Source organism: Leuresthes tenuis, unplaced genomic scaffold, assembly GCF_036924035.1.
Source record: "Leuresthes tenuis unplaced genomic scaffold, fLeuTen1.0.hap1 SCAF_4, whole genome shotgun sequence".
Taxonomy (NCBI): domain Eukaryota; kingdom Metazoa; phylum Chordata; class Actinopteri; order Atheriniformes; family Atherinopsidae; genus Leuresthes; species Leuresthes tenuis.
In genome coordinates this window covers 21,835,224-21,860,452 of record NW_027325358.1, presented here as the reverse complement: position 1 = coordinate 21,860,452, position 25,229 = coordinate 21,835,224, and the positions used below count along the sequence as shown (strand labels likewise).

Genomic DNA, 25,229 nt, shown 5'->3' with positions numbered 1-25,229 from the left:
TGTAGTTATTCATTGAAAATATTGAATAAAAAGTTTAAAGTATTCAAGAAATGTGCCAACTTAAGTCTTTTGTGAATCTGTTGATCTTTCACTTACTTAGTAAATATATACTTACAATAGTGTGTCTCCCTTTAAGTTTACACATTTTCTTCACGGGCTGACTTGCTTCTCCTCTCAAACACACACTACATGCACGCACACACCACACACACTCACACTGAATAAGCTCTATTGTAGGGACATTATAATGTGAATGAGGGGCCCACCAGTTCCATTGAGGTTTGTGTGAGTAAGAGTGTGTCAGTGCAAATAGGTTAGAGAGATTGATGAACTCGCAGGGAGTGAAAAGGGAACACCTAATCAAGTTAAAACACTATGAATGACAAGCTGTGGCTGCTTGATCGACACTCTGCAAATGTTGGCCAAATGGGATTCATGGGGGAAAAGATGCATGAACAAGTATATTTTGAACAGTGGTGACCAGATATATCCTGTATTTCCATTTTATGCTCCAAAAAGTGGACTTTTTTTGTACCGTGACTTCTAGTCTATTTATTCCCCCTTCCTCTTATCTTTGAGTGCTACAGCTTGTCTAAGCGGTCAGAGGGAATCAGTAAGATGCGCAATCAGCTTGCACTGGTGCGTATCCACTTGTGACATCCTTCTTCCAACTAACACCAACTAACGGGCTGTGAGCTTTTACCCGGCCCGTGAACGCGGATGCCCGAGAAAAAGGCTGTTTGTGTCAATCAAACCTAGCCCCCCCTCCTTCTCCCTCCATCTCGTCCGCTTGTGTAGGCGCTATTAAAGCTCAGCATTACGCGCGGCAGTCAGTCGTCAACGGGCAGCCTTGCAGATCGGAACTACTCCGCCTCAAGGCTGTCTGCTCTCTACCTTAATAAACCGAGATTCAGGAAGAAAGTAGCCATTCACGAAAAGAGGGCAAGATAGCGGGGGAGACGAGTGAAAGAGAAGGGGGGGATAATAATGAAAGGGGGGAGGAGAGCGGATCATTCCGACTGGTCGCCCCCGCCGCTCTGGTAGAGGGTCGAGTGTAGGGGGGAGATGGCACAACACATCCCCGTCCGAAACAGACGGGAGTGCAGCGGCGCCGAGACCGGAGTAACATCACCGCCTCACCTCGCCTCCTCCGGCACGGCAGTGCCTCAGCCTCGGTTAGAGGTAAGTGGGCGAGTCGGCGCTTATTTCTAACGTAAACTTCAGCGACGGGAACCGGGAGGTGAACTCTAAGGAGTTCCTTTATTTTTACCCATGCATGCTCCATGTTGCCTCTTTTGTTATCATAGGGGTATCATTATAGGGTCCTTTCATTGGAAACAGAACAGTCAAATGAATAAAATGTATTTTTTCCTCCATTTTTTACGATGTTCAGCATCACACTTGCATTGTAATCTTGCCTTTTTCACTTCGCAAGCTTCCCTTTAGATTTGAAGCATTACTGACAACATCCTGTAATTTGTTTTCTTTAGACAGAATTGCAGTGTAAGTTACGAACATAAGAGGCGAAAACTTCCACGTGAACTGTTTATTAATCCATTACCAGCGCCCTCCTGTGGCTCCCAACATTGAAGCACGTGCATACCTTTGGTAACAGGTTGAACTAACCTCACATATAGTTTAGATACTCATCTGTATCGTCCCCAAAATCTCTGTTGGAATCAATTGTCTCTCAGACAGATTAAAGCGTAGTTAATGCTTAATGCTTAAGCACCTTTGCTTTGCACATGAGGCTTTTATCTCCTGCTGTTTCTTCATTTTTGGTGTGTGTCAACTCTCTGGATACAGCAAAACTCTACATTTGTCAGAGTAAAATAACAGACATTCATTAAAGCAAACAATACAACTTTTCTTTTCATGCTGCCAGATCCATGAAGCATATTGTTGATTGTTTATCGTTCTTTTTCTCCTCTTAATTTTCTGATCTCGTATTTACGGAATATGATTGGAATCCTTCCTTTATGACCTTCTCTTTGCCTGTGTTCACTAAACGAGGAAAGAGGGATGGAGCGTGAGAGGAAAGGCTATTGATATTCAAACTGACAGAAGTAGAGAGACAGAATGGGGGGAGGAGAGAAAAGAGAAAGAAGGAGATGCTGTGGGATCTTTTCTTCTCCCTGGCTCCCGGCACATACATTAAGATGCTAATCCTGGTCTTTTTTGTCTCTTTCTATAATTCATTGCATTTCGCTCCTCTCTCTTCTCCTTTTCTCTGTCTCTCTTATACTTGCACTTAATTTCCTCTGTACTGTCATAGCCTCCCCCCAGATTAGTGCTCTTGGTAAAAGGATTCCAACTCTAATTTTGTGGTATTTCAGATGATTAGGCTCAGAAATGGGACAGAGGTGCTCAGAGTTTGGCACAATTAGAGGAATTCTCTGTGGAGCTTTATGGGACTGATTAGTTGAGCTCACATCCACCTCCCCACACAGCCATATTAACACACAACCAGCTGTTGTTTATTTGTGGAGATGGACTTTTGTGTCATGTTTTAACTGGGATGTCATTATGTATGTGTGTGTGTTTTTGTGCTTGTATGTATATGTGTGGGGGGGGGGGGGGCAGAGTCTGACTAAGCCCTAAGGATGCAAGTTGTTTTCAATCAACTCTGTAGTTACCAGCTGTGCCCGTACATTCCCCAGGGTGGCACAGCCTAGGTACACATTCACTCCCAAGCGCACAGACACACACACACTCATTCACAGGACTAATACATCCTTTTCAACCTTGCTCAACAAATTCACTTTTTCTTTTCTCTTTGTCCCCTTTCTCTGCAGATATTAATCATCACCCGCTCCGTCTGTGCTTGTGATTCCTCTGCCAGGACTTGAAGAAGTTGAGTACCTCAGCTGCATTTCCTCAAGCAAGACCTCTCTTCCCTGAAATCTTGTGCCGCTCACCTCTTCACCTGCCATGGTGACATGACATACCCGAGTGGCTTTGCTCCCATCTCGCACACATAGACAATCTCTTGGGTTTTTTTAAACCACCTACCGTCTGCTTGTATTCTGTAGACCCCTGCAAACTGAAAAAGACATCTCCTTTTCTGACGCACAGTACCTCCCCAGTTGACAATGACAGTGGCTGTGCGATTTCGTCGCCACTTACGTAGGCTTCTGCTCCTACTGGCCTCCTGTTGCCTCCTCTCCCTGCTCCTTTCCGCCTATTTTCTCTTCACCCACTCCTCACCTTCCATGCAACTTGGACAATCGGCTGAGCCTGCCTGCTCCCAACCGCTCTCCATGTCCCCGTACCGTCAGCTACCATATCCGTACCCTCCGAACCCCCCTCACACACATGTCCACACGGACCCGGTAGTGTTGGTGCTGGTGGAATCGCAGTACTCCCAGCTAGGTCAGGATATTGTGGCTATACTGGAGTCAGCCCATTTCCAGTTCCGCATGGAGATTGCCTCAGGAAAGGGCGAACTTCCTCCGCTGACAGAAAAGGGCCGTGGACGATATTCGCTCATCATTTATGAGAATCTATTAAAGTATGCACATTCAGATACATGGAACAGACAGCTGTTACATCAATATTGTACTGAGTACAGAGTTGGCATCATAGGCTTCTACCGCTCAACTGAGAATTCCCCATCTGTCCTGAAACTCCGAGGCCTACCGCTGGTGCTGAGGACCAACCAGGCACTGTGGGACTGCTGTGTGGTGTCCAGCTCAGCTCTCCTCCACCTGACCAAACCCGGGACAGATCGAGGGGCCTTACCTGGGGAGGACTGGACCTCATTCTCCTCCAATCACTCCACATACCAGGCTGTGTTGCATGCACGGGCTAAAGAGGGAATAGGAGCAGGCAGCGGAGATAATTCAGGGCCTGGATTCAGTCTCGGCTTCCAGGCCACAGTAGTACAAGACATGGGACTCTATGATGGGGTGAGGCGAGTGCTCTTTGGCCAGGGACTGGGCTACTGGCTCCACAGACTCATCCTGGTGGATGCCATTTCCTACCTCACAGACAGGAAGCTTACTTTGGGTCTGGACCGGCACATACTGGTGGATATAGATGACATTTTTGTTGGCAAAGAGGGAACACGCATGAACGTCAAGGATGTGAAGGTATTGGGGTGTCTGTGTGTGTGTGTGTGTATGTGTGTGTGTGTGGGGGGGGGGGGGGGGGGGGGTGTTGATTGTGGGATAGTGTGCATTAGAGAGAGACTGAGTGGGATAGAGAGGATCAATTACTGTCAGGTCAGTCGTGCTGGATTAGATTGATCATTCTGGTATGATCTTAAAAAAACAAAACAATAATTGATGGCTGTGCAGTGGTGAGATAGAATTTTTTTTATTATTATTATTGAAGTGTAAGCCGCAAAGGACTGTTCCAGGAGTGTATTTCAGATGATTTTAGCTACGGCATGGGTGCACTGAGGGGATTTTTGTAGTACTGTGTGAGTATATGTGTGTGCATGTGTGGAATGCCTCTTTGTGTTTGCATCAAGTGTCATATGTGTTGGGGTACAAAGACAGAGCATTTGCAAATGGAGGCTTGGCCAGAAGAGGCCATTTAAGGGAACAAAGATGTTGTGTGCAGAGGGTAACAGGAGGGGTGAGGGTAAGAAGAAGGGGTTGTGAATGAAGCAGTGAAAAGATGAATGCTACTTATTCCTCTTTTCCCACGTTCCTCCTATTAGGGAAACTAAAGGAGAGTCAACCATGCTGCCCGCCTCTCAAGACAGCTATTGTTTCAACACATGCTTGCATGAGCAGGCATAGATACAGACAGATGTGCTTCTGCACCCTTGTTTACATACAAAAGTACAGTATTTGCACACACACAAAAATCTAGGTTTCTAAGAAAATTAAACATTTATCAGAGAAAAGGCATTTCATGTTTGTTGGAGATGGGGTGGCGTGGATATGTGCATGAGCTAAGAACAGTGGTGCCCATCTCGCTGCATCCACAGGGTGTACAAAATCGAAATGGTTCACATGAATATATCTGTGAGCTTGCAGTTATTTCCTAAATCACTACTTTAGATTAAAATGTCACTTTCATCTGTCCTATCAAGCACTGACAAAAAATGAGCCACCTGTCCACTGCTGAAAGTTGGGCAGGAGATGACAGGAATGAGGAGGCTTGAGGAAAAAAAGAACAAAAAGGAAGAAAAAAAGAAAACATGCACGCACTGCAGGTGGCGAGGTAAAGAGGAATTCCACATTGGAATATAAAAAAGACTTTTGTATCCAGAGGGATAAAAGAGTGCACATTCCCTCACACGCACCCAGTGTGCACATTCACAAAATGAGCACACAAGCGCTCTCTGGTTGGAGTTTTCATTTTAAGTCTGCCTGACTCTTCAGCTTTGTAGCATAAATATACATGAGGATGAACCAGTGCCATAACAGAAGGGAAGGGAAATGGTATTGGAGAAGGAGGGGGAGATGGGAGAGATAGACAGATAGAGGATCAGAATGAGAGGGTGAGATTTGCCATTTGAAATGCTTCTTTCACATATTGGTACGGTCAGCTATCAAAGAGAGGAAGACTCTTGGAAAGAAAAATATAGAAGAGTTGTGTGGAACAAGGGAGGGAGAGTAAGTTGGAGCGTGGTCTCTGGGGAAGAGCTCGTAGCTAACTTTGCAATTTCAGAAAAACAAAATGCAATGGGGAAACTGAGGAATGGTGGAGGGGCAGTGGGAGAGAAGGAATATTTGTAGCAACCCTTGCCTCATAGATAGGAAGCCTTAGGTTGAGTTGTCAGATCACAGAAAAAACAAGGTTTATTCTTGGTGTCAATTATCTAGTGGAGGTAAATCAGGATTCCGCATATCACTATTTATAACATTAACAGATTTGATTAACTGTTTTATATAACTTTGTCATCATTCAAGGATTGTTTGAATTGTAAATCCTGTTGGTTACTTGTCAGATGAGCTCATAAATGGAAGTCTTGCCCTTCTGTTGTTGAAAGCTGTTGAAAGCGTGACTCATATTAGATGACCACATGTCAAATGTACAGACCATCTAGCTTTGAATTAAGCTGAGAGAATGTGTCAGGATGAATGCTTTGTGGAATTGAGGGAAGTATGCAGTCCCAAAATAAAGATGTTGCACACTGATAATGTTCTGTAAGATTGCCTGACTCTAGTATATGAAGTAAAATGTGCACCCAGAACAGGCCAACTGATGACTGTGATGGTGAAGAACTTTTATTTTTTGCAGCAGAAATTCCATATTGAAGATGCACAATTTTATGTGTAAGTGTATCCGCTAAATTGTGTTTTATAATAATAATAATAATGATAAATTCTTGACTGTAGTTGACTATAGTTTTGAGTTATAATGATGTGGTGTGTGACACGACAGATGCTACAGACGCAAACATTTTTTCATGGATTTAGTAACTTTAGAGATTTGAGGATTTAGAGAAATTTTCATTTCAGAACATGTCTTCATGTAGACTAAAGATAACATTCAAATACACATCCGTTGTTTATTTTACTACACTTCACAATTTATGCAGATCAACACATACTTGGATGTGGTCCTAATTACATGAACATGAATTTTTTGTTGTTACAGTAGTCAGCTCGTGATGTTTCCTTGTGAATTTGTTTACAATTCAACCATCAGTAGGAACTGTTGGTCCGGTCCTCATTTTTTAACATTTTTTGTAACATTTTGGTAAAATCTAGGGTTCAGTATGCAATTTATTTTAGTGACGGAAATGACACCTTTTATTAGTACATCTTACAATTGTGAAAACTTCTAAAACATTATGTAAATTGGAATTTAAATGCATAAGTACATATCGTTCCCCATCAGAAAAAAAATATACAACAGTACTAAACATTTCTATACAGTCCTTTTAAATTACTGAAGTTGCTCAGTGATTTAGGTAAAAATTGTCATTTTGATCCGCCGTCTGTGAAAGTGGTGGTAATCTAATAAATAAGTACCCCATGACTCCAGTATTTGGGATTTCTACCTCAGATAGATGCATCTTCCACCAACAAGAAGGGGGAGCAGAATTAAGACTTTGAGTTGGGGAAGTTTTAAAATATATCTATATCTATATATCTATATCTATATGTTTGACGTGGAGTTGGCCAATATTATATTTCCACTGTATATTTAGCAGTTAAATTATTCTAGTTGGCAACCACAATGTGATAATTACAGTACAAACAAGACGTAAACGGTGTGAAAATGTTAAACCTGTTTTATCCCAAGCTTCAACAATGATTAATGTTGAAGACAGAAATCCTCTCTTACCTCTGTGAAGAGGACAACATTCAATCTCCTCCCCAATAGAATGGGCAGGAGTGTGACAAAAAAAAAAGAGAGGCCAATTAAAATGCCACCCTCCTTCTCTCTGCACTCTTCATTAGTCTCACCCCATGAGTTCATCTTGTGACAAACAATACCTACACCCCCTTCTGTCTGCGCACACGTTCACACACACAGCTATAGTTTCTCTATTAAAATGATTCACAGGGAGGCACCCCACGGTTGACATTTCTCAAAATGAGGGATGATGCCAGTCAAAAACCTCCATCAATGATACTCGTGCCTGTTCTTGCGTTTTTTTTTAACTGTGGCATGTAGGTTTTCTCTTCTTCTTTCCCTCAGAGTTGTTGTTAGGGAGGTGTCAGATCTCCGGCATTAGATCCCTCTTTATCACTTCTTCCTCTCTCCCTTCCACCTTCTCCTCCTCTCAGTTTCCCCCTCACCCCCTCCTCTCTTGAGTCATTGATCGCTATCTCCGGCCTGTTTGTATTCCTCTCTAAACCCCTCTCTCAACATTCCCGCTCTTTTCTTCCCCAAGGTGTTTTTTGCAGAGGTGTTATCTAAGTTTAGACGACACATGCATGTGAACACACATCTCCTACGTGGATTCAGAAGCCAAGGCTTCCTCTCTTGTCAGGCTACGCAGGGTTGCATTCACTAAAAGCAAATAGTGGTCCGGTGATTTGCACAGTTATCTGATATCAGCTCAGATTTTTGTGTGTTGTGCGCTGAAAATTTTGAAACTGCAGTGAGGAACTGTCATCATTTTAGGTGAAATGTCCTGCATTTTCCCAATTTTCCCGCTGTGACAGTTCATATCTTGTTCCCCTGAAAATGAATAAGTGGATAAGTGGAGCAGTTTTTTCCATTTTCCTTATTTAGTTTAATTTATCAGCTTAAGTAATTACTACTTTCATATCCCATGAAGTGCTGTTTTTGCCTGTAGCACTGAACCGAAGGCTTGTTTCAACATACTAGCCAGCTAGAGGATAGTTATCTATATAACTGCATCACGCTGAGAGACATACTATGCACAGCTGAAATGAAAGCATAGAAAAGGGCCTTTGAAACTAATCGTGTATAAATGTCTTGGAAAAAGGGTTATTTCATTTCATCATAATATTTTTTGTCCAACTGAAAACCTAAAACAAAACATTAATGTTATTACACAAAACAGGCATTATTCCAATCTCTTTAAGGGATTTTTGCTAAAGCAGTCTATCATTTATTGTGCAGCTCCATTTAGAGTTAATCTTTAGAACTAATTAAGTCAATCAAACTAAGCTCATGCTTTCCGTATTCATTTACTTTTTTGCCAAATACTGTTATATAAATAATGAAAAAAGACGCAAACTGTGGACAAAAGATTGAAGAATCAGTGGAGAGAGAGAGGAAATTAGGAGGAAGGAGAATGATCGTGGTTTATTTTTTACCGAAGACACACAAACCGCTTCTTTCTTAATTTGTGGGGTGATATTTCTTTCACTAATGAGTTTGTATTTTAATGGTGCTGGTGCAAAGATGTTTCCAGCATGAAGGTGTCCTTATTCTCCTGACCGGGACAAGTTAAATAATCATAGTCAGCCCTGCAGGACACAAGTTTTAAATTCTGTTAGAAATAGATGTTAGAATATATAAAATGTGTTACATGCTTTTATTTGATGAGTTTCCAACCGTTTTTTAACATATGATAAAAAAATAGGCTTACCTTGTTTTGTTTAAGTAGCTAATTTTGTCTGAGCTCTTTTTTCCAATTCACTATAAACTCTAAAAGTGTGGTTGTGTGCCATCATTTTTCCTCCACAAAATAAGGCAGTCATAGCAGTCACAGAAACTTAAAATCCTTGAGGCTCTATCAAGTAGAAGGAAAGCAATGTCAAAGCAATCATAGGTACCTTGGATAAGTAAATGCAAGCGAACAGATGAATTTGTAAAATGCTCAAATATAATAAGCTACACTGACTTGAATCTGACAAGGGAGATAGAAAGTGGGACGGAAAGGGAAAAAGTGAGTGAAGAGAAGACTGGCAAAAACTATAAGGCGCTTTTTTTCCCTCATTGACAAGAGATGTTTGACCCAGTTAATCCTTACATAATGTTTGAGTTCAATTTGACCTGTTTTGAATTATACAGCTGGAAAACACATTTCTTAATTGATCCAATTTGATCTGTATCTAACAGTGTTGGTCATATCAAGTAACATGGTGATTTAGGGAAATCTTGAAACTGTTAAACTTTATTTTGCCATGTTTGTTCAAAGTTTTTGTCTGGGACAGTGGTGACAGAATTCACGGGGGACCTTGAAACAATCATAAGAACTGCTTGCTTTTCCGCCACCAGGTTCCCACAGAATTAGGCCCCTATTTGTAGACAATGCCAGTCTGAAAATGCTTTAAGTGATAAGTTTGCTTGAAGTCTTTTAAAGTAACAGTTTCTAAAATATTAAATCAACTGAAAAAATAAAAGATTTGTGAATGAGATCAGTTTGATCAACAATTTGGCTGTATTAGTGTATACTCATACTTTACTGTTTTTGAAGTGATTCAAACCCCAACAGTATCATCTCTAACACAATTTTGTCTCTAGTTCATCTAAATGTGCTGACCAAAAGATCTATAGAGTCATGATTATATACTGTAGTTCAAATAATGTCACAGCAAAGGCCGTAGTGTGCCTTGACACACCGTGGGGCTACATGATGAGATTGACTCGATTATAGCTATAGTTGGATTATTCTCCTTTTCTGAGCAAGGGTAATTATCCTTGGATATATGGTGTTGAATGAATCGAATCACTGGCACAAAGCATGTTATAATCCCTGTACGATAGTTAGCGCTGTACCTATTTTAACTATCGCTTATAGAGCCACTTCCATCGCGTTGTTTATTTCTTTCCGACGGCGGCGACAACAACAGTAATATCGTCTCCTTCTACTTCTGGGTGACGATCCCGGGAAAAAATCTTGAGCATGCGCAGAACGCTCGATCCGATCCACTGTCGTCTCCATGCAAATTCAGTGTACATTTGGATTGAGTTATCGCGAGGTCTTAATTCGATCGCAAGTAATCCATTTTTTTTTTGGTCAGATTAAGGTGTCTACATGAACTGAATAACTCAATTTTATTGTAATTTAGCCATTAATCCAATCCGATGGTAACCCAACAGTCACAAGATGTTGTAAAATTATATAAAAAAAAAAGACAAATCAAAACCTATGAATTCCCAGACAACCAGTTAAGAGACAGGTTTGGGGGTATTCATGAAATTAAAAAGGTACCTGAGCTCCCGTGTTGGCAAATTATATTATATCAGAAATACTGATAAAGAGGTCATTTATCTCATCTTTGATGATGAGACAGCAGGCAGTGACTTGACGGAGGGGGTGTCAGAGCAGGAGGACAGTATGGAGAAAAGCTCTGATTAGCGCCCCTCACATGAAAATGTCTCTAAGGGGACGGGCTGCCTTGACAAAGCAGCAGGCTCATACAGCTGCAAGATGTGAACTGCACACTGACCTCATGCCACAGTTCACAACAAGATTTACATATTGGCTGATTGTGCCTTTGCCGTATCTAGATGTGTTTTTTCTTTAGTTTTTCATTGGACGAGCTTGGGAGAACTCCCAAGCGAAGCCATAGCTTTTCAGAAGAGTTGCAGCTTCCCCACAAAAAGGGACTACAAAGCAATATGCTGCAGATTTGATGAACATATTTGCAAGAACCACTCTCTCAGGGTGTCTTACGGCCTTGATTGTGATTAGCTGCATTAGTTTTCTTTTTTCCTTTTTCGTTGTATTTTAATGGAAATTTTAAAGGATTTGTTTCTATTAGCAAAGTTTTTGATTTTAGAGTTGCAACAGTAATAGTAAAAGTAATTATGAAAAGTTACATGATAAATCCTTACATTTCCTGTGGTTCATGTCCTTTCAATTAATGTTCAATTAAATATATTCATATAAATAAACTATTTATACATTATAAATCGAAGCTTGTTATGAAGGGGTCAAAGACCACACTGTGAAGGTGTGAAAAGGGATCAGTATTTGCTGGTCTAGTATTTGCTTTCCGTGCATAGATGTACACACAAGGATATAAAGCATTCATGCAGATGAATCAAGAGCTTTAACTTGCTTTTGCTCAGGAATCAAACCCCATTAACATGTTCGATTTTCTTCTTCCTCTCCTCTCGCTTTCAAATCTGCTGGTGCGTAAAATCCTACTTGCAAAAAGGTTATTTTGTAATTGCTTTTATTATTTCAGATCCCCTAGCTAGGCTTAGAGTTATGCGCAAAGACAGAAAAAGAAAGTGGAAAGAGGAGACTGACAGAATGGGGATATGGTGAAGAGGTGGATGGTGCAAAGGGTTTTTGAAAGGCAGTGAATGCCAGCTGTCCAGATGCCTGTCTCCCATCTGTTTGAACCCCAACTTCTACCTGGCACCTCTTCCGGTTTTTATGACACACACACATGCAAGAAGACGTACACTCTCATGCACACAAACTGGCATTGCCACTGACACTTGAGCTTGGGGATTGGGAGCTGAAATGAGGGCTGCTGTGAACTGCTAATCCCAGAGTGTTTACCTACATCACTGTGACTGTCATGATCTCTCACACACTATGTAGTGCTTCCTCCTTTGTCTTTCTTTCAAAGTAGCTCTTAAGGCCAATTTTATAACCATTCTCAGCTTTGAACCTGGACTCTACTCAACAGATTGGCCCCACATTGCTTAAATCTAGCCCCTCGCTCCCCCCACACACATTCTCTCAGATTGGTTGCTGTTTCCCTCAAACAAACACTGAGAGTGAATTTCATAGTTCCTTAAAGCCTCACTTTGGGTTTGGTCATATGCCCCAAGATAGTGTTTCTCCAGAAAAAATTGTATGTCTTATTGTGGACCATTGTTTGTAGTGCTGCCTATATTTCATACTGTTGTCCTTCCATAAACTCTCAACTCCTACAATTTAGTTTCTGAGGCTAGTAAAACTGCCATCAATGACATTGTCATCTCCCCATTGTGTTCCCATCTGACAATTCTACATGCATACAGATGTGGTCACTAATTACGGTTAAACCATATGGGACTGCTAGTGGTCATGAAAGCAACTGCATGTGGAAGATAAAAACTGTCCATGACAGTATAGTTGTGTTGTAAAAAGAATGTTTTTAGCCTGACTGTGAAGAAGTAGTTTTGATTTCTAACAGTAGCCACGTAATATTATCTTTCAAAGCCAAGCAGAAACTTTCTTATACGCAAGATTTTGTTATGTTGTGTTAACATGTAACTGGGACAACTAGCAAAATGGCAATCAAGAAGGTGGTGGTTGCTTTGTGAAATGTTGCTATAATGATGTTTAGATTTTTTTGGTTGGTAAGCTGGAGATATGACAACTTCCAACACCGACTGTTTAGCTGTGGTAAAAAAAATAAGCATTTAATGTAGCTTTTAAAAAGTTTGAAAACCACTTAAAGAAAGTAGAATCTTGGTTGAGAGAACATATCCGTGAGCAATCTGTTGATTGTAGTGGTGTCATAATCTGCGCTGAATTTGCAAAATAGGAAGTGCTTCTTGTTGGTTACACTTCTGATGGGAAAGATTTGAGAGTTGGCTACTGAAAAATGCCACTTTTGATTAAACAGTGATTTTATATAATCTCCCTCAACATGGCTTGTACAGTCCTTTCCAGAAGCTCTCAAATTAGAAACAATCTATAACTGCACCAAAAAGCTTTAGAAATATAGCTTTAGAAATGGTTTTCTGCTCACAATGGTACTGCAACATCATAAAAACATCACTTTGACAAGGCAGAAATAGGGGTGAAAGAATGTCACAGTTAAAAAGCTGAAACACGCAATAGCAGACACTCTGGCTGTTTGTGGTTCTACAGACAAACATTTCCTATGTGGCTGTGCTGTTTTCTGCTATGGATGTTGGGTAGCAGAATACAAATGAGATATTTAAACTAATATAAAGCAAACTTGGAAACACACCCACACTTATTCTCACACATGCCAACACACACGTTAATAATGCATTTTGACCAAGTGCGTCGGGGTGTGCATATCGAGTTACGATGCAAAGCACTCGGCTCCAAACTTAATTTAATTCTTAAGTCTTTGTATCCTCACATTTGGCTCTGTGTGTGAACGTCTGTAAGATGTAGAGGATGTCATAGCAGAGGAGACATGGGATCAGATTAAGGAATTGTGCACATCTGTCAGCATGCAAGCATCTTCAACACCATTAGATTAAGCCTGATGAAGACACTCCGTGCATCTGTCTGTATATTTGTTAGTTTGGGAAGCACGCACTCAAGAGGAGAGACAGTGAAAAGAGGGAGAGTGCATTCTTTGCGCTGATTCCATCTGCTAAGGTATCGTAAATGAGGAGAGGTTCCTGGGGCTCGATTGAAAGCAGCATGACAAAGATTTGTAGTTGGGAACCACCCAGCAGACTAAATTATGAAAAGAGAAGTCAGGGCTATATTAGGAAACAAAATATTTGTGGTAGTAAACTGATAAGTGCAACGATAGCGATAAGAATGTGTGATAGAGTTCTAGAGAATGTGCAAGGGTGTAGAGTCATAGAGGCAGAGGGAGCAATCTTTCTTCCATGCCGCTTCAGCCTTCCTTTCAAATTAGTACAGCCCTGTCTCCTGAGAATGTGACATTTTCACGGAGCAGGCAATGGAGAGATGGAGGCGTGGAAGACAAATGCGGGAGGGGGTGGGATGGGGAGGTGGGAGAGACTGCAGGTTCTCAGAAAGATGAGGGAGAACCAGAGTGGAAGGGGAAGGAGGATGGGAGGTAGTGGTGGTAGTAGTGGTGGGGGTGTATGTGTGTTGGTGGGGTATGTGCATGCAGGTGGGGGGTGTTATTGGTGCACCCTCCAGAGGCTACTAATGCACTGACCTTCATTAACTTGCATTACTGTGTGTGTGTGCGTGCAGCGTGCAAGTCTCTTTAGTTAACACTCATTACAGAGTCTTTGTTTAAAGGCCAGAAAACTAATGAAGTCATTAAATAAGTGAAGAAAATCCCGATGCTAGTATTGAAACCAGAGACTGAGGGAGCTTTAAGGACAGGACGTGCCACTGGAAGAGTTGTGCACGGAGAAAACTGAATAACAGGCCGAAGTAATGAAACATGCTGCCGCAGCATGTTAGTGACAGCTGCCATTGTCTGGCCATAGGGTAAGCACTGATGAGAGCACACAGCCATCATGATAGTTCTCACAGGAACCAGAGTTCACTTAAATATACATCAGAGAGGCATAAGATCTAAATCACAGATTTTTATCTACACAAGTGCATGCTGGGGAGAATTAACCTGATGTATATTGTGTGCTGTGTCTGTGGGGTCCTATCTATCTATCTATCTATCTATCTATCTATCTATCTATCTATCTATCTATCTATCTATCTATCTATCTATCTATCTATCTATCTATCTATCTATCTATCTATCTATCTATCTATCTATCTATCTATCTATCTATCTATCTATCTATCTATCTATCTATCTATCTATCTATCTATCTATCTATCTATCTATCTATCTATCTATCTATCTATCTATCTATCTATCTATCTATCTATCTATCTATCTATCTAACTGCATCTCATTTATTTATCTGTCTGCAGGCTCTACTTGATACCCAGAAACAGCTGCGCTCTTATATCTATAACTTTACCTTCAATCTGGGCTTCTCTGGGAAGTTCTACCACACAGGTGTGTTCTGTTTGTGTTTTCCATCCTCAAATGCCAATGCCTGATTAGTGCAGGAACTGTAAGTCTAATCCAGGCTGCTGGTTTTGATGTATGTTTGTTGCATTTACTGTATTCATTATTGTGGGATTTCATCATGATTTTAAATGTTCAAGAATTTGCATTTCTTAAACAGAAGCTATTCAATATAATTACTATAAACAAAGACTATCCTTACAATTTGTGACAATATGCCTTTCAGTGTAAAAGTTAATTGAAATAATTGATACTGTCATAACTGTGTGTGGAAGAGTAAATGACAGTTCCTCCTAAAATGTATGTCTGTGATAAGGAATTTGTGGTATATATATATACTGTATACGTAGACTGACTTTGTATGAACTTTGTAAATGCTGAAGTCAATATCAGACTGTGATTGGTGCATTATTTGCAGATGCTTCCAGTAATATTAACAAAGTTTATGTCAGTCTTGCATTCAGACATGTACGGAAGCAAGCAAATATTAGCAACACAATAACAATTGACAAGTGGCTGTGCGCAGTCTTGCATAGCTTAAGCAGTACATCTATGAACCCCCCCACATGGAAAAATGATTTCATGCTAACCCTTAATATAGCATTACATAATAATATTTATCAAGGCATATTTATGAGGTCATGACATACTGTGGTGCATTATTTGCTGTACTCTGACGACAGGGACAGAGTTTATTGATTTTCTTGTTTAAGTCTCAAAATATGAGGTGAGCGAACAAAGGTGAAAGACACACCAGAAAGAAAAAAAGAAGGAAAACTAAACGTTGTTACAATTAGAAGACATCTACTTTAAAATGAAAGCCATTATCGTAGCATCTATCATTGCTAAGGAATCGCTTTTCATCACAATGGGCTCGGACCACCTTTTTTAGGAACACAATCGTAAGAAAACCCTGCTGTTTTATGTTATTCTCTGACTTTACATTTGGAAGTAGTAGTGAAGAGCAGCGATTTCAACATTTACGCAATCGCTGTGTTTTTGTACAGAATATGTTTCATTCCGTGTCCTTCTGTCATTGTGCATGTGTCCTTTTTTGTGTGTGCAGGCACAGCGGAAGAGGACGAGGGAGACGATCTACTACTGAAGTATGTAGATGAGTTCTGGTGGTTCCCTCATATGTGGAGCCACATGCAGCCCCACCTCTTCCACAATGAGTCCTCCCTGCTGGAGCAGATGGTCCTGAATAAGGAGTTTGCTCTGGTAAGATGGATGCACAAGCACGTTTGTTTTGTTGCTGTTTTCTTTCTTGTGTGTCTTTCTAAACGTACTCGTTCCTCATGATTGTGTCTTCTTCAAGGACGTCTGTTACTGAAAGTAATTGTTATCTCTTTGCTGCAGCAGATTATAGGCATGATGCTGTAAGGTCAGAATGCTCGATCCGTTCTAAGCTACACACTTTTTTCACATTTTACAGTATCTAACACAGAATTTACTAAAATAGGCTTTTATGTTCATTTTAAAGTTTTTGCCAACAAAGTAAGTTTTAGGAAAAAGACAGCAGACACTAGATTATGCTATTGGTGCTTTAGATGTTAATTTTAATCAAGCTAATACCATGGTTAAAATACACCAAAGATATGGGGCTTCCTCCCACCGCCCAAAAACATGCATGTTTTTTAAATCTTTTCTATTTGTACAATTCCCTAAAACTCAAGGCCCAAATGTGACCAATTAACCTAGTGAATAGCAGCTCCTCTTTCACACTATTGTAAAATCAAGTGAGTTGTATAGTCAATAATACATTGTGTGCATCTGTCCCTGCATGATTTCTGTTGTGCTATGGTCTTTTATTAGTTTCTCATGTTTAAAGTTTGAGGTCGAGTCAGCAAGCAGACAGCAGCACATGAAATACATTACATACATTACATACTTTACTCTCTGTGCAATATCTTTACCCGCTTCCATGTTTCATGGGGTAAGAAGAGGACATTTTGGAAATTTGGGCTTGCAGTGTGTCAGGATCTTTTATTATGAGAAGTTAAAATAGTTGAAAGTAATTAAGCAAGTGTGAGTGACAGGAGGACCGAACACAAGTTACATCTCACGTCACCATGTTAACCCTGTATTTTGTCACTCACGTATGTAGAGTATATACAAAAATACATCTTTGCCTCATCGGTCCAGCTGTTCCAGGGGATATATGCTAGTGATTTAAAAAACAAAACACAAAAACAAATGGAGGAGATTTTTTCCAAATCACACTGATGCGTATAGTTTTAACTTGATTCAGTCACACTTGCCCAAAAAATGGTTGCAAAATGCAATAACAGTCACAGTTTGGAGAGCTTATAAATATAGTTCCCAATGAGATGCCCAATATCAGACAATAATGGACAAATACAGAACCATTGGCTACATATTTAAGTCCTTTAATCTCTTATAATAAAGTTAAGATAATTCATTTACCTCTTAATGCATTTTTCAATCAATTGTATTTTCTTTTCATAGCCATAACTCAGTTTCTCAGCTAACAACTTGGTATTTTTACTGATATTTTACACTCTTGCTGGTGTAATGTAAACTGGTCCCACCCTAACTATGACTTAGCTATAGGAGTTTTTTTTTTTTTATTGTCTACGGATCTGATAAAAACCTGAAGCTAAGTTAAGCTGCATAAATGAAATTTTACAACATGTTATTTAAGAAGACAACCCACCCATGTTATTTTCCCCAAATCAATAACAAGAATTAGGCATACAATTTGCGGCCTGTGTAGTTTCAGCTGCAGCCAGAAATAGGGTGCTGAATTGCAAAGTGGGAGTCAGACGATCATCTTCATGATACAAAGTATAAGTTGGTTTGGCTAGGAAGTGAACCTTTAGGAGCTTGTGTTACCATTGTGTGGTTGTCAGTGGCAGTGCAGATGAGGTTTGTATTTATTTTCTATTCATTTCTAATGTCTTCGTGTCTGGTGTCACCTGTTGAAGTCGCTTATTTTTGCACTTGATTTGATGTTAGAAAGTTCAACTGTTGCTGTGAACTAGAACAGAGGCTGTGGTTACTATGGTTACCCATTTTAAATCTAGGCTGAGTCGTTTAGCTCTCAGCGTTTCAGACAGAGTATTAATTTGGAATCGTGGCTGGATAATTTCATTGGATCTACGAATAGTTACCCTTTATAAAGAATTAATAGACACGCTGCAGCCAATCAGGATGGACTATTCACCCTGATTGTGCTATAACTTGATAATAAATAATCAGATTAAATTACAGCCACTACATTACATATTAGCTAATGATAATTAGTTTCACAGGACCATAGTTTAATAGAGAATTAGTCTGGTCATTCAGTGTGATGTCATTGTTTTCCTATTAACAAAAAAACAAGATGTGATTTTCCTGTTGGGAGTGGTACGTATATTTATGACAGGCATACCTGAGCCCTATTTAATGCTTCCTAGTTAATTTGAAGTTCACAAAGCTGAGTTCTTTTATTCTGCTGCTCTTCGTTGGTATATTTGTACGTGAAGTTGATTTGTGTGACTGTACTGGACAGTGGCGTCCCAATACGGCAAGAGGGGCTGGTTCATGCCGTTGAAGGTGAGCCTGAGCATAAAGTGTGATCACTAAGCACTGTTATCCACATACACTTTCACACACACACACACACACTTCACTCCCTCTTCTCCTGACCGCTGATGCTTAGCTTTGACAGTGTGTGTAGGTGTGTGTCAGAGCAAAGGACAACACCATCAGTCTTCCCAATGCACCCAGCAAGCATCCACCCTCGAGCTCGCACACATGCACAAGCTTGCACAAACTATATTTTTTCTAATTTCCAACCTGAAGGCCAGCCCCATAACAAACATAACACAAACCACGTGCTTCTCCTACAAGGTCAAACTGTTGGGCTCTACGTGTTTATGTTAGACAAATTTCTTTGCATGTAAGCTGTAAATATGCCATTCTTTGTGCGTTTATTTATATACTCTTCACATACGTGTCTATGCATGCCTCCTTTCAACTCTTCTCCTCTAGGAGCACAACATCCCGGTGGACATGGGCTACGCTGTGGCCCCTCACCACTCCGGCGTCTACCCGGTGCACCTGCAGCTGTATGAGGCGTGGAGACGTGTATGGAACATCCGGGTCACCAGCACAGAGGAGTACCCTCACCTCAAGCCCGCTCGCTACCGCAAGGGCTTCATCCACAATAACATAATGGTGAGCATGAGCAGAACTGTTCTTAATTGTAATAATTGATTAAATCATGAAAAGCTTCAGTAACTCATCAGCTTCACCTCACACCCACATTAATGAAAGTGCTCATCCTTACAGCTCACACGCATCCATAAATGCACTTTGATCATTTGACATGTTTCTGTACGTACATGAAAACTGAGATGCTTCCTCACATCTACCTGCTGGATTTTTAAAATTGAACATCTTATCATTTGTGAAGCACAGTGACTGCCGTAGCTCTCTTGTGAAAACCTATTTCAGCCGCGAGCATCACTGTCACTGTTTTCTGTTTCCCAACTGTTTCTTTTCTTGCAATGTTCAATCCTCTGACAGGCTAGCAATAGCATTCATTAAGCCCGTTGTTCCACAGCTGCTTTTTAAAATCTCTTTAATACAAGTCATAGTTGGCTCTATGAGCAGAAATGTTTTATATGATATCCTGCCCCTAGCAGACTAAACACAGATGTGTGTTGTATGACAAAATGGGATGAGTCTGGTTGGTTAGATTAACAAGATGAATATTATAACGAAATGCCTGTTTGTAGAATTCCTGCATGTTATCAGATGCAGAAATCCTGAGTCAAACCTAACACTTAAGCACATAGTAGTGTCCTCGCCCTACCCAGGTAGAAAAAATATTTTCTTATTTAAATCAAAATGATGAATAATTAATTTGTAGTGCAGCTAAATGAATGTGTATTGCTGCTTAGACCTTTTATTTTTCTTTAAAAAGGGTTTAAATAAGTGTTGGCTGAATAGTAAATTGTGTGCTGAATGTTTTGTGCGGTCCTAAACAGAAAATCAATGCTCCTGTATGTGGCGTGTTACCTCTCTGTGTGTGCCTATGTTTATGGGTATGGGATATTTGACCTTACGACACAGCATGCTTACCTCAGTTAATTCAATATTTAATGGCTTCCCAATGCAATCGATGGGGTGACGTTTTCTGTGAGTTTTTCTATTTGAAGAGAGCACATTTTCTACTCAAGTTAATGATCAGCAGCCACTGCTTGAGACAGCAATATAATAAAACTTTTGTCAGCTGTTTCATGTCAGCAAGTGTCGTCAACAGCCCCCCTGTCTCTCCTCCTCTTCGTTTTTCAATCACTTGTCACTCAAGCTTTTTGTAAGTGAGCGCAACTGTTTCTTTATTGACAATAGAGCCAATCAAATCTGACACCAAAATTATCAGCAAATGTTTTTCTGCCATATTTGGTTCTTGAACAAACAATATGAATAGACAGCTGTGTCAATTTTCTAATCTGTCCTAAAACTCTGCTTTTATTTCTTGACGTCTTGTCACTGCGTCACTAAAGACTGCCACTTAATCCTGCATCCTCTCGGCACCAGGATGGCAAGCCGGCTTTTTGACAGACTAATATGTTAGTGTGCATTATTAATCGAAAGGTTTTGAGAAGCATCAGTGAATCACGGAATTCATAAGAAATAGCAGGTCACTGAACCAAGATAAATGTTCAATAATTTACATGAAGCATTAAAAAGAAGAATGGAGACAAGCAAAACAACAGACTGTGGATGTGTATTTCTTACCATCAAAAAAGACATTAGATTGAATATACCCCAAAATTGCTCTCATTCTCACTATAGCCACTATTGACACATCAAGCATTGCTTTAAACATTTCTTTTTTTTTGTGGAACATTTTTTCCTTTAATGGACAGGACAGCAGAGAAAGACAGGAAGGGGGGGTGAAAGACTGGGAGAATGACATGCAGGAAAGATCGACATGGTCAGGATTCGAACCGAACCACTGAGCACCCGTGCTTTTGAATTTTTTTGTTCAATTGCTTCTCAAATGCAAAAAAAAATATCCAGGTTACATGTTTCTTTTCTTTTTTCTAGTAGGAAAATGAGTTCACATTGCCAGAAGAACAAGGACGTATGCAAATCAGATTTATTCTACTGAGCTTCCTTTGCCTCTCTGCTTTGTAAGAAAATGAAGGGAGTTATTAGGGAGTTGCTGATCATGCTACTTACACCAAGTCACACTGGAGGCAGAGGGAAACACCCTACACAGCTGGGTAAAGACTCTCTAGAGACACTTGCCTGCTCTACTGCAAGCTAGATGTTAAGGGGAAAGGTATAAAAAGTGGTGAGATGAAAACACCTCTGGGAAGCTTTGCTGGACCTCAGATCTGTGAAGCAGAATTATCTGCCTCTGGTGCTCTCAAATGTATGCTGTATTTTGTTGCATTTAACTCACTTCCATCTCCTACTACAGCATCCATGAGAAAACACTGTAGCTTTGACTGAATCTCACCAGCTGTCCTGAACGATTACACTGTTAATAAAAGTCACAGTTTATGTCTAATTTTGCAAACAGAACAGAAAACAGTCTCACATACAAGTAGATTAAGTGACTCCTCTGCAATTTTGTTAATCATATGACTAAAAACTATTCAACAGCTGCTCAAGAGACGTTGGGGAGGAGTGTACTCGGTATAATTTGTTAAAGAGCCTAATGATAAAATCTTGCCTTAAGACTTTTCATGCTGCATTTTAGTTCTGTGGGGGTTTATCTCTGTATTAAAACACTGTATTTATCATTTCATATCACTTTGCCATTCTGATACTCCATCGAACCTGACTGTGATGTTAATACGAATGTCAACTGCAAACCTTTTTTCCATTTTCTTTTCTTTTAACATTTTTCATGTCCAAATTTTCTTGCCATCGCTTTCCATTAATCTCCTTCTCCTCCTCTTCTGTGCATTCCATCTTTGTTTGCTCAGCAGAGGACAGGAAGTTGTCTTAAGGCGGTGAAATTGGTGTTTGTGTGTCTCTATTAGCAGATTGAGAGCCACCCACTGGACCCACAGTATCAGAACAAATCAGACTGAGATATGGGGTTGTGTTGTGTGGCTGGGCCCGTCGTGCGTGTTGGTACTGCACATACATGCATACTTGTGTGTGTATGTGTGTATTCCTTTTTAAAATGTACTATATCAGTTTGAGCTATAGCTCTGTGGATAATTGGTTTGGTGAAATAGTGCTGAGTGTCTGTGGCTATGGTGGCCTTCTCTCTCACTCCTGCGTATATGTGTGTGTGTGTGTGTGTGTGTCTCCAGTGTTTTATAGATAAACCAATATCTGCGCTTCCAGCCTTTACTCTCTATTTCACACAGTGAAGTGTTCCACAAGGAGTTCAATATGAAGACCCTCTCTTCTCTTCTCTTCTCTTCTCTTCTCTTCTCTTCTCTTCTCTTCTCTTCTCTTCTCTTCTCTTCTCTTCTCATCTCTTCTCTTCTCTTCTCTTCTCTTCTCTTCTCTTCTCTTCTCTTCTCTTCTCTTCTCTTCTCTTCTCTTCTCTTCTCTTCTCTTCTCTTCTCATCTCTTCTCTTCTCTTCTCTTCTCTTCTCTTCTCTTCACTTCTCTTCTATCATTTAATAAACAAATGAAAAAGCATTTAATCCATTAGCTGTTAAACTTGGATCTAGCACTCTGTTAGTATTTCATGCTCTATCTTTATGGGATCAGGATTTTTTGTAAAGCATTAATTACAACATATATTTACATTGTCTCAAAGACAGGAGCTCTCATTTCTTGTCAAATACTGTTATTATTATCAGGTGATGTAAACTGTTGATGTTAGATCATTTAATTTATGCCAAAACAGGAATGTCTCTGCTGTTGAATGACACGAGAAACTGATATCTTGTGTCCTTCAATCCAAGGGACTTGGATAGGGACACAACTCACATAGGGACATGGTGGTGTGTTTGGGGTGTTTGATGCCAAAGGAGAACTCTGCATCTGCTCAAGATGGAATTACAAGCAATCTGTTATCATCTCCTCCTGCTTCGCTCAACAGCAAGTCACTGTAATACCAAACAGGTGCAGGTGATGGTAAAAATGCTGTTCAACAGTGCCCTAGGAAGACTTGACTAATCACCAGAACAAATCAATGCCTTGTGTGATGCACCTTTTTTTTCTTTTTTCCTGGTGTGTCATGTTTCATGTTACCAAGCCACAAGAAAGAAATTATTAAACATGAGATTTTTTTTTTTTCCAACGGGTCATGTCAACCTGTGTTGGCCATGTTTCCTGTCATGTTATTAGTCATACGAGTTAGATATGCTATATGTCAGAACTTATTTCTATCAACCCCTTTGTAGCATGATACTTCAAAATTGTTAAAAAACTAAAATACTTATATTACAGCTTGTACTTCTTAAAATCTTCTGTCTTTGTATAATGTCAACTCAGTGAGAGGAATTCCATGACAAAAAAAGATCAATTTCTTCCTCACAGTGCAAAATATGCAAAGAAAATAATAAAATAAGTGTGTCCATTACAGTCCATCAGAGCAAGAGCTGAAAAATACCCATGACAGCAACAAAGCCATCAGAACTATGCATGCAGGCAGATTACAATCTTTACCACTGAAGACAAGAAACAGATGTTGATGGGTGGTATGGGTTTCTTTTTTTTCTGTAGAAATGGAAAAGGAGATGGAAAATCATCATGCTTACTGTGACATTAATATTATCTATTAAATGAGGTTCTGTGAATTGCTTCTGAAGAATCAGTGTCTTACCTGCAGCAGGCCGTGGTCAGTGCGCTCCCAGTTTGAAGAATTAGAGAAGAACTTTGTCAGAGAGCCAAGCAGCTCAGAGTAGGGACAACAGAAGGATGTTTTTGCCATTTAAAGCAACTCAAACATTAAAGAAAGAAACACAATAATATGTGAAGGGAGATCAGCTTTACCGGGACTGCAACTGTATTAATATACACTTACTATTTTCACAAATAGGTGTAAAAAGATGGAACTTTTGAGCCCATTTGAGCCAGGTTAAGCCTATTGAGGCAGGAGTGATTCGATCCCCAACTATGTTATTGTCTTTTTGAGAAGCTTGATTTCATATGATTTCAGTTGGACTAACTGATAACTCATGATGTTTACATGCTTTTAAAAAGTCGGACTAATACAGTAGTTCGTTCAATTCTAGTGTCATGTAAACATACTTGCTTCACATACTTGCATACTTACTTCACACAGCCTCACTTTTTAAAAAAGAAGACATCCTGATCCTGGAACTGGAATAGTTCAATGAAACAAAGGCATCCATCATTTAAACCATGGCCACATGCTGCTTCGCACAACACTTCTGAATATATTCCATCTGCCCCGCTGTCTTTTTATATCATGAAGTCACCATTCAGACAATCTTCTATCCAAGTGTTCAATTTATCTCATCATTTCACCTTTACATCACTCACCCGCTGTTTCAAGTGTCTTTTCAAGACACCTTTTTTTTTTTTTTTTACTTCAAGTGATCAACCCTTTCAAGTCCTTACACAACCAGGTGTTGTAGTTTCCTTTTGAATCTCAGATCATTGCATCATGGTCGTTTTCTTATGACACCAAAGCGTGAACTGATTGCTGGATTTGATACATTTTCACTTAAAGACTTCTTGTTTGAAAGTTAAATCTGGAGAAAGTATTTCCAATTTTGTAAACTTTTGCTTTTGACAAGCAAATAGAAAGTAAGACAAAATTGTTTCCTTTGATTTTATCTATCGTTCAAAGTATCAAACATATATGTAAATGTAGGCATGTTTATATTATAGTAAAATTATTGTATTGTATTATTATATTATTGTAATTGGGCTGTTCAAAACCGGACTACTACATTTGTAGTCTCATGCACTCATACTTCATCATGTACAGTAGGTAAACAACAGTGAAGCATACGCGTACATTGATATAGCTAAATCCCTGATAAAGCTGCTCTCACTTACATATTTGTTCTGTTTCTTTTGTCAAACTTTAATAACGCATATCAAAATCAGCCCATTAAGACTTTGTGTCATCGAGCGGTCGCTGAAAGCACTTCTAGACTGCCGCTCTGACAAAATCAACATTCAAGTAACATGAAGACATCGTCCGTGCAGTGAATTAGGCCATACCCACATGTACCATGATCTTCCACAGAAAAAGTTAGAAGTGGCAGAATGTCTTGATTGTCTTCTCATACAGTCAACAGTGTTCTGATT

The 25,229-nt window shown here is 39.9% G+C and overlaps 1 protein-coding gene across 2 annotated transcripts in view; it reads left to right on the top strand.

Moving 5' to 3' along the window:
- The first annotated feature begins 789 nt into the window (after window positions 1–789).
- ndst3 (N-deacetylase/N-sulfotransferase (heparan glucosaminyl) 3) overlaps window positions 790–25,229 on the top strand; it is a 41,085-nt gene continuing 16,645 nt past the window's right edge. For both annotated transcript variants that reach the window (XM_072385081.1, XM_072385082.1), the window contains exons 1-5: window positions 790–1,182; window positions 2,796–4,091; window positions 14,909–14,996; window positions 16,075–16,229; window positions 19,008–19,193. In XM_072385081.1, coding sequence (XP_072241182.1) covers window positions 3,093–4,091; window positions 14,909–14,996; window positions 16,075–16,229; window positions 19,008–19,193 — 1,428 coding nt within the window. In that variant the 5' untranslated portion in view covers window positions 790–1,182; window positions 2,796–3,092. The remainder of the gene's footprint in view (window positions 1,183–2,795; window positions 4,092–14,908; window positions 14,997–16,074; window positions 16,230–19,007; window positions 19,194–25,229) is intronic.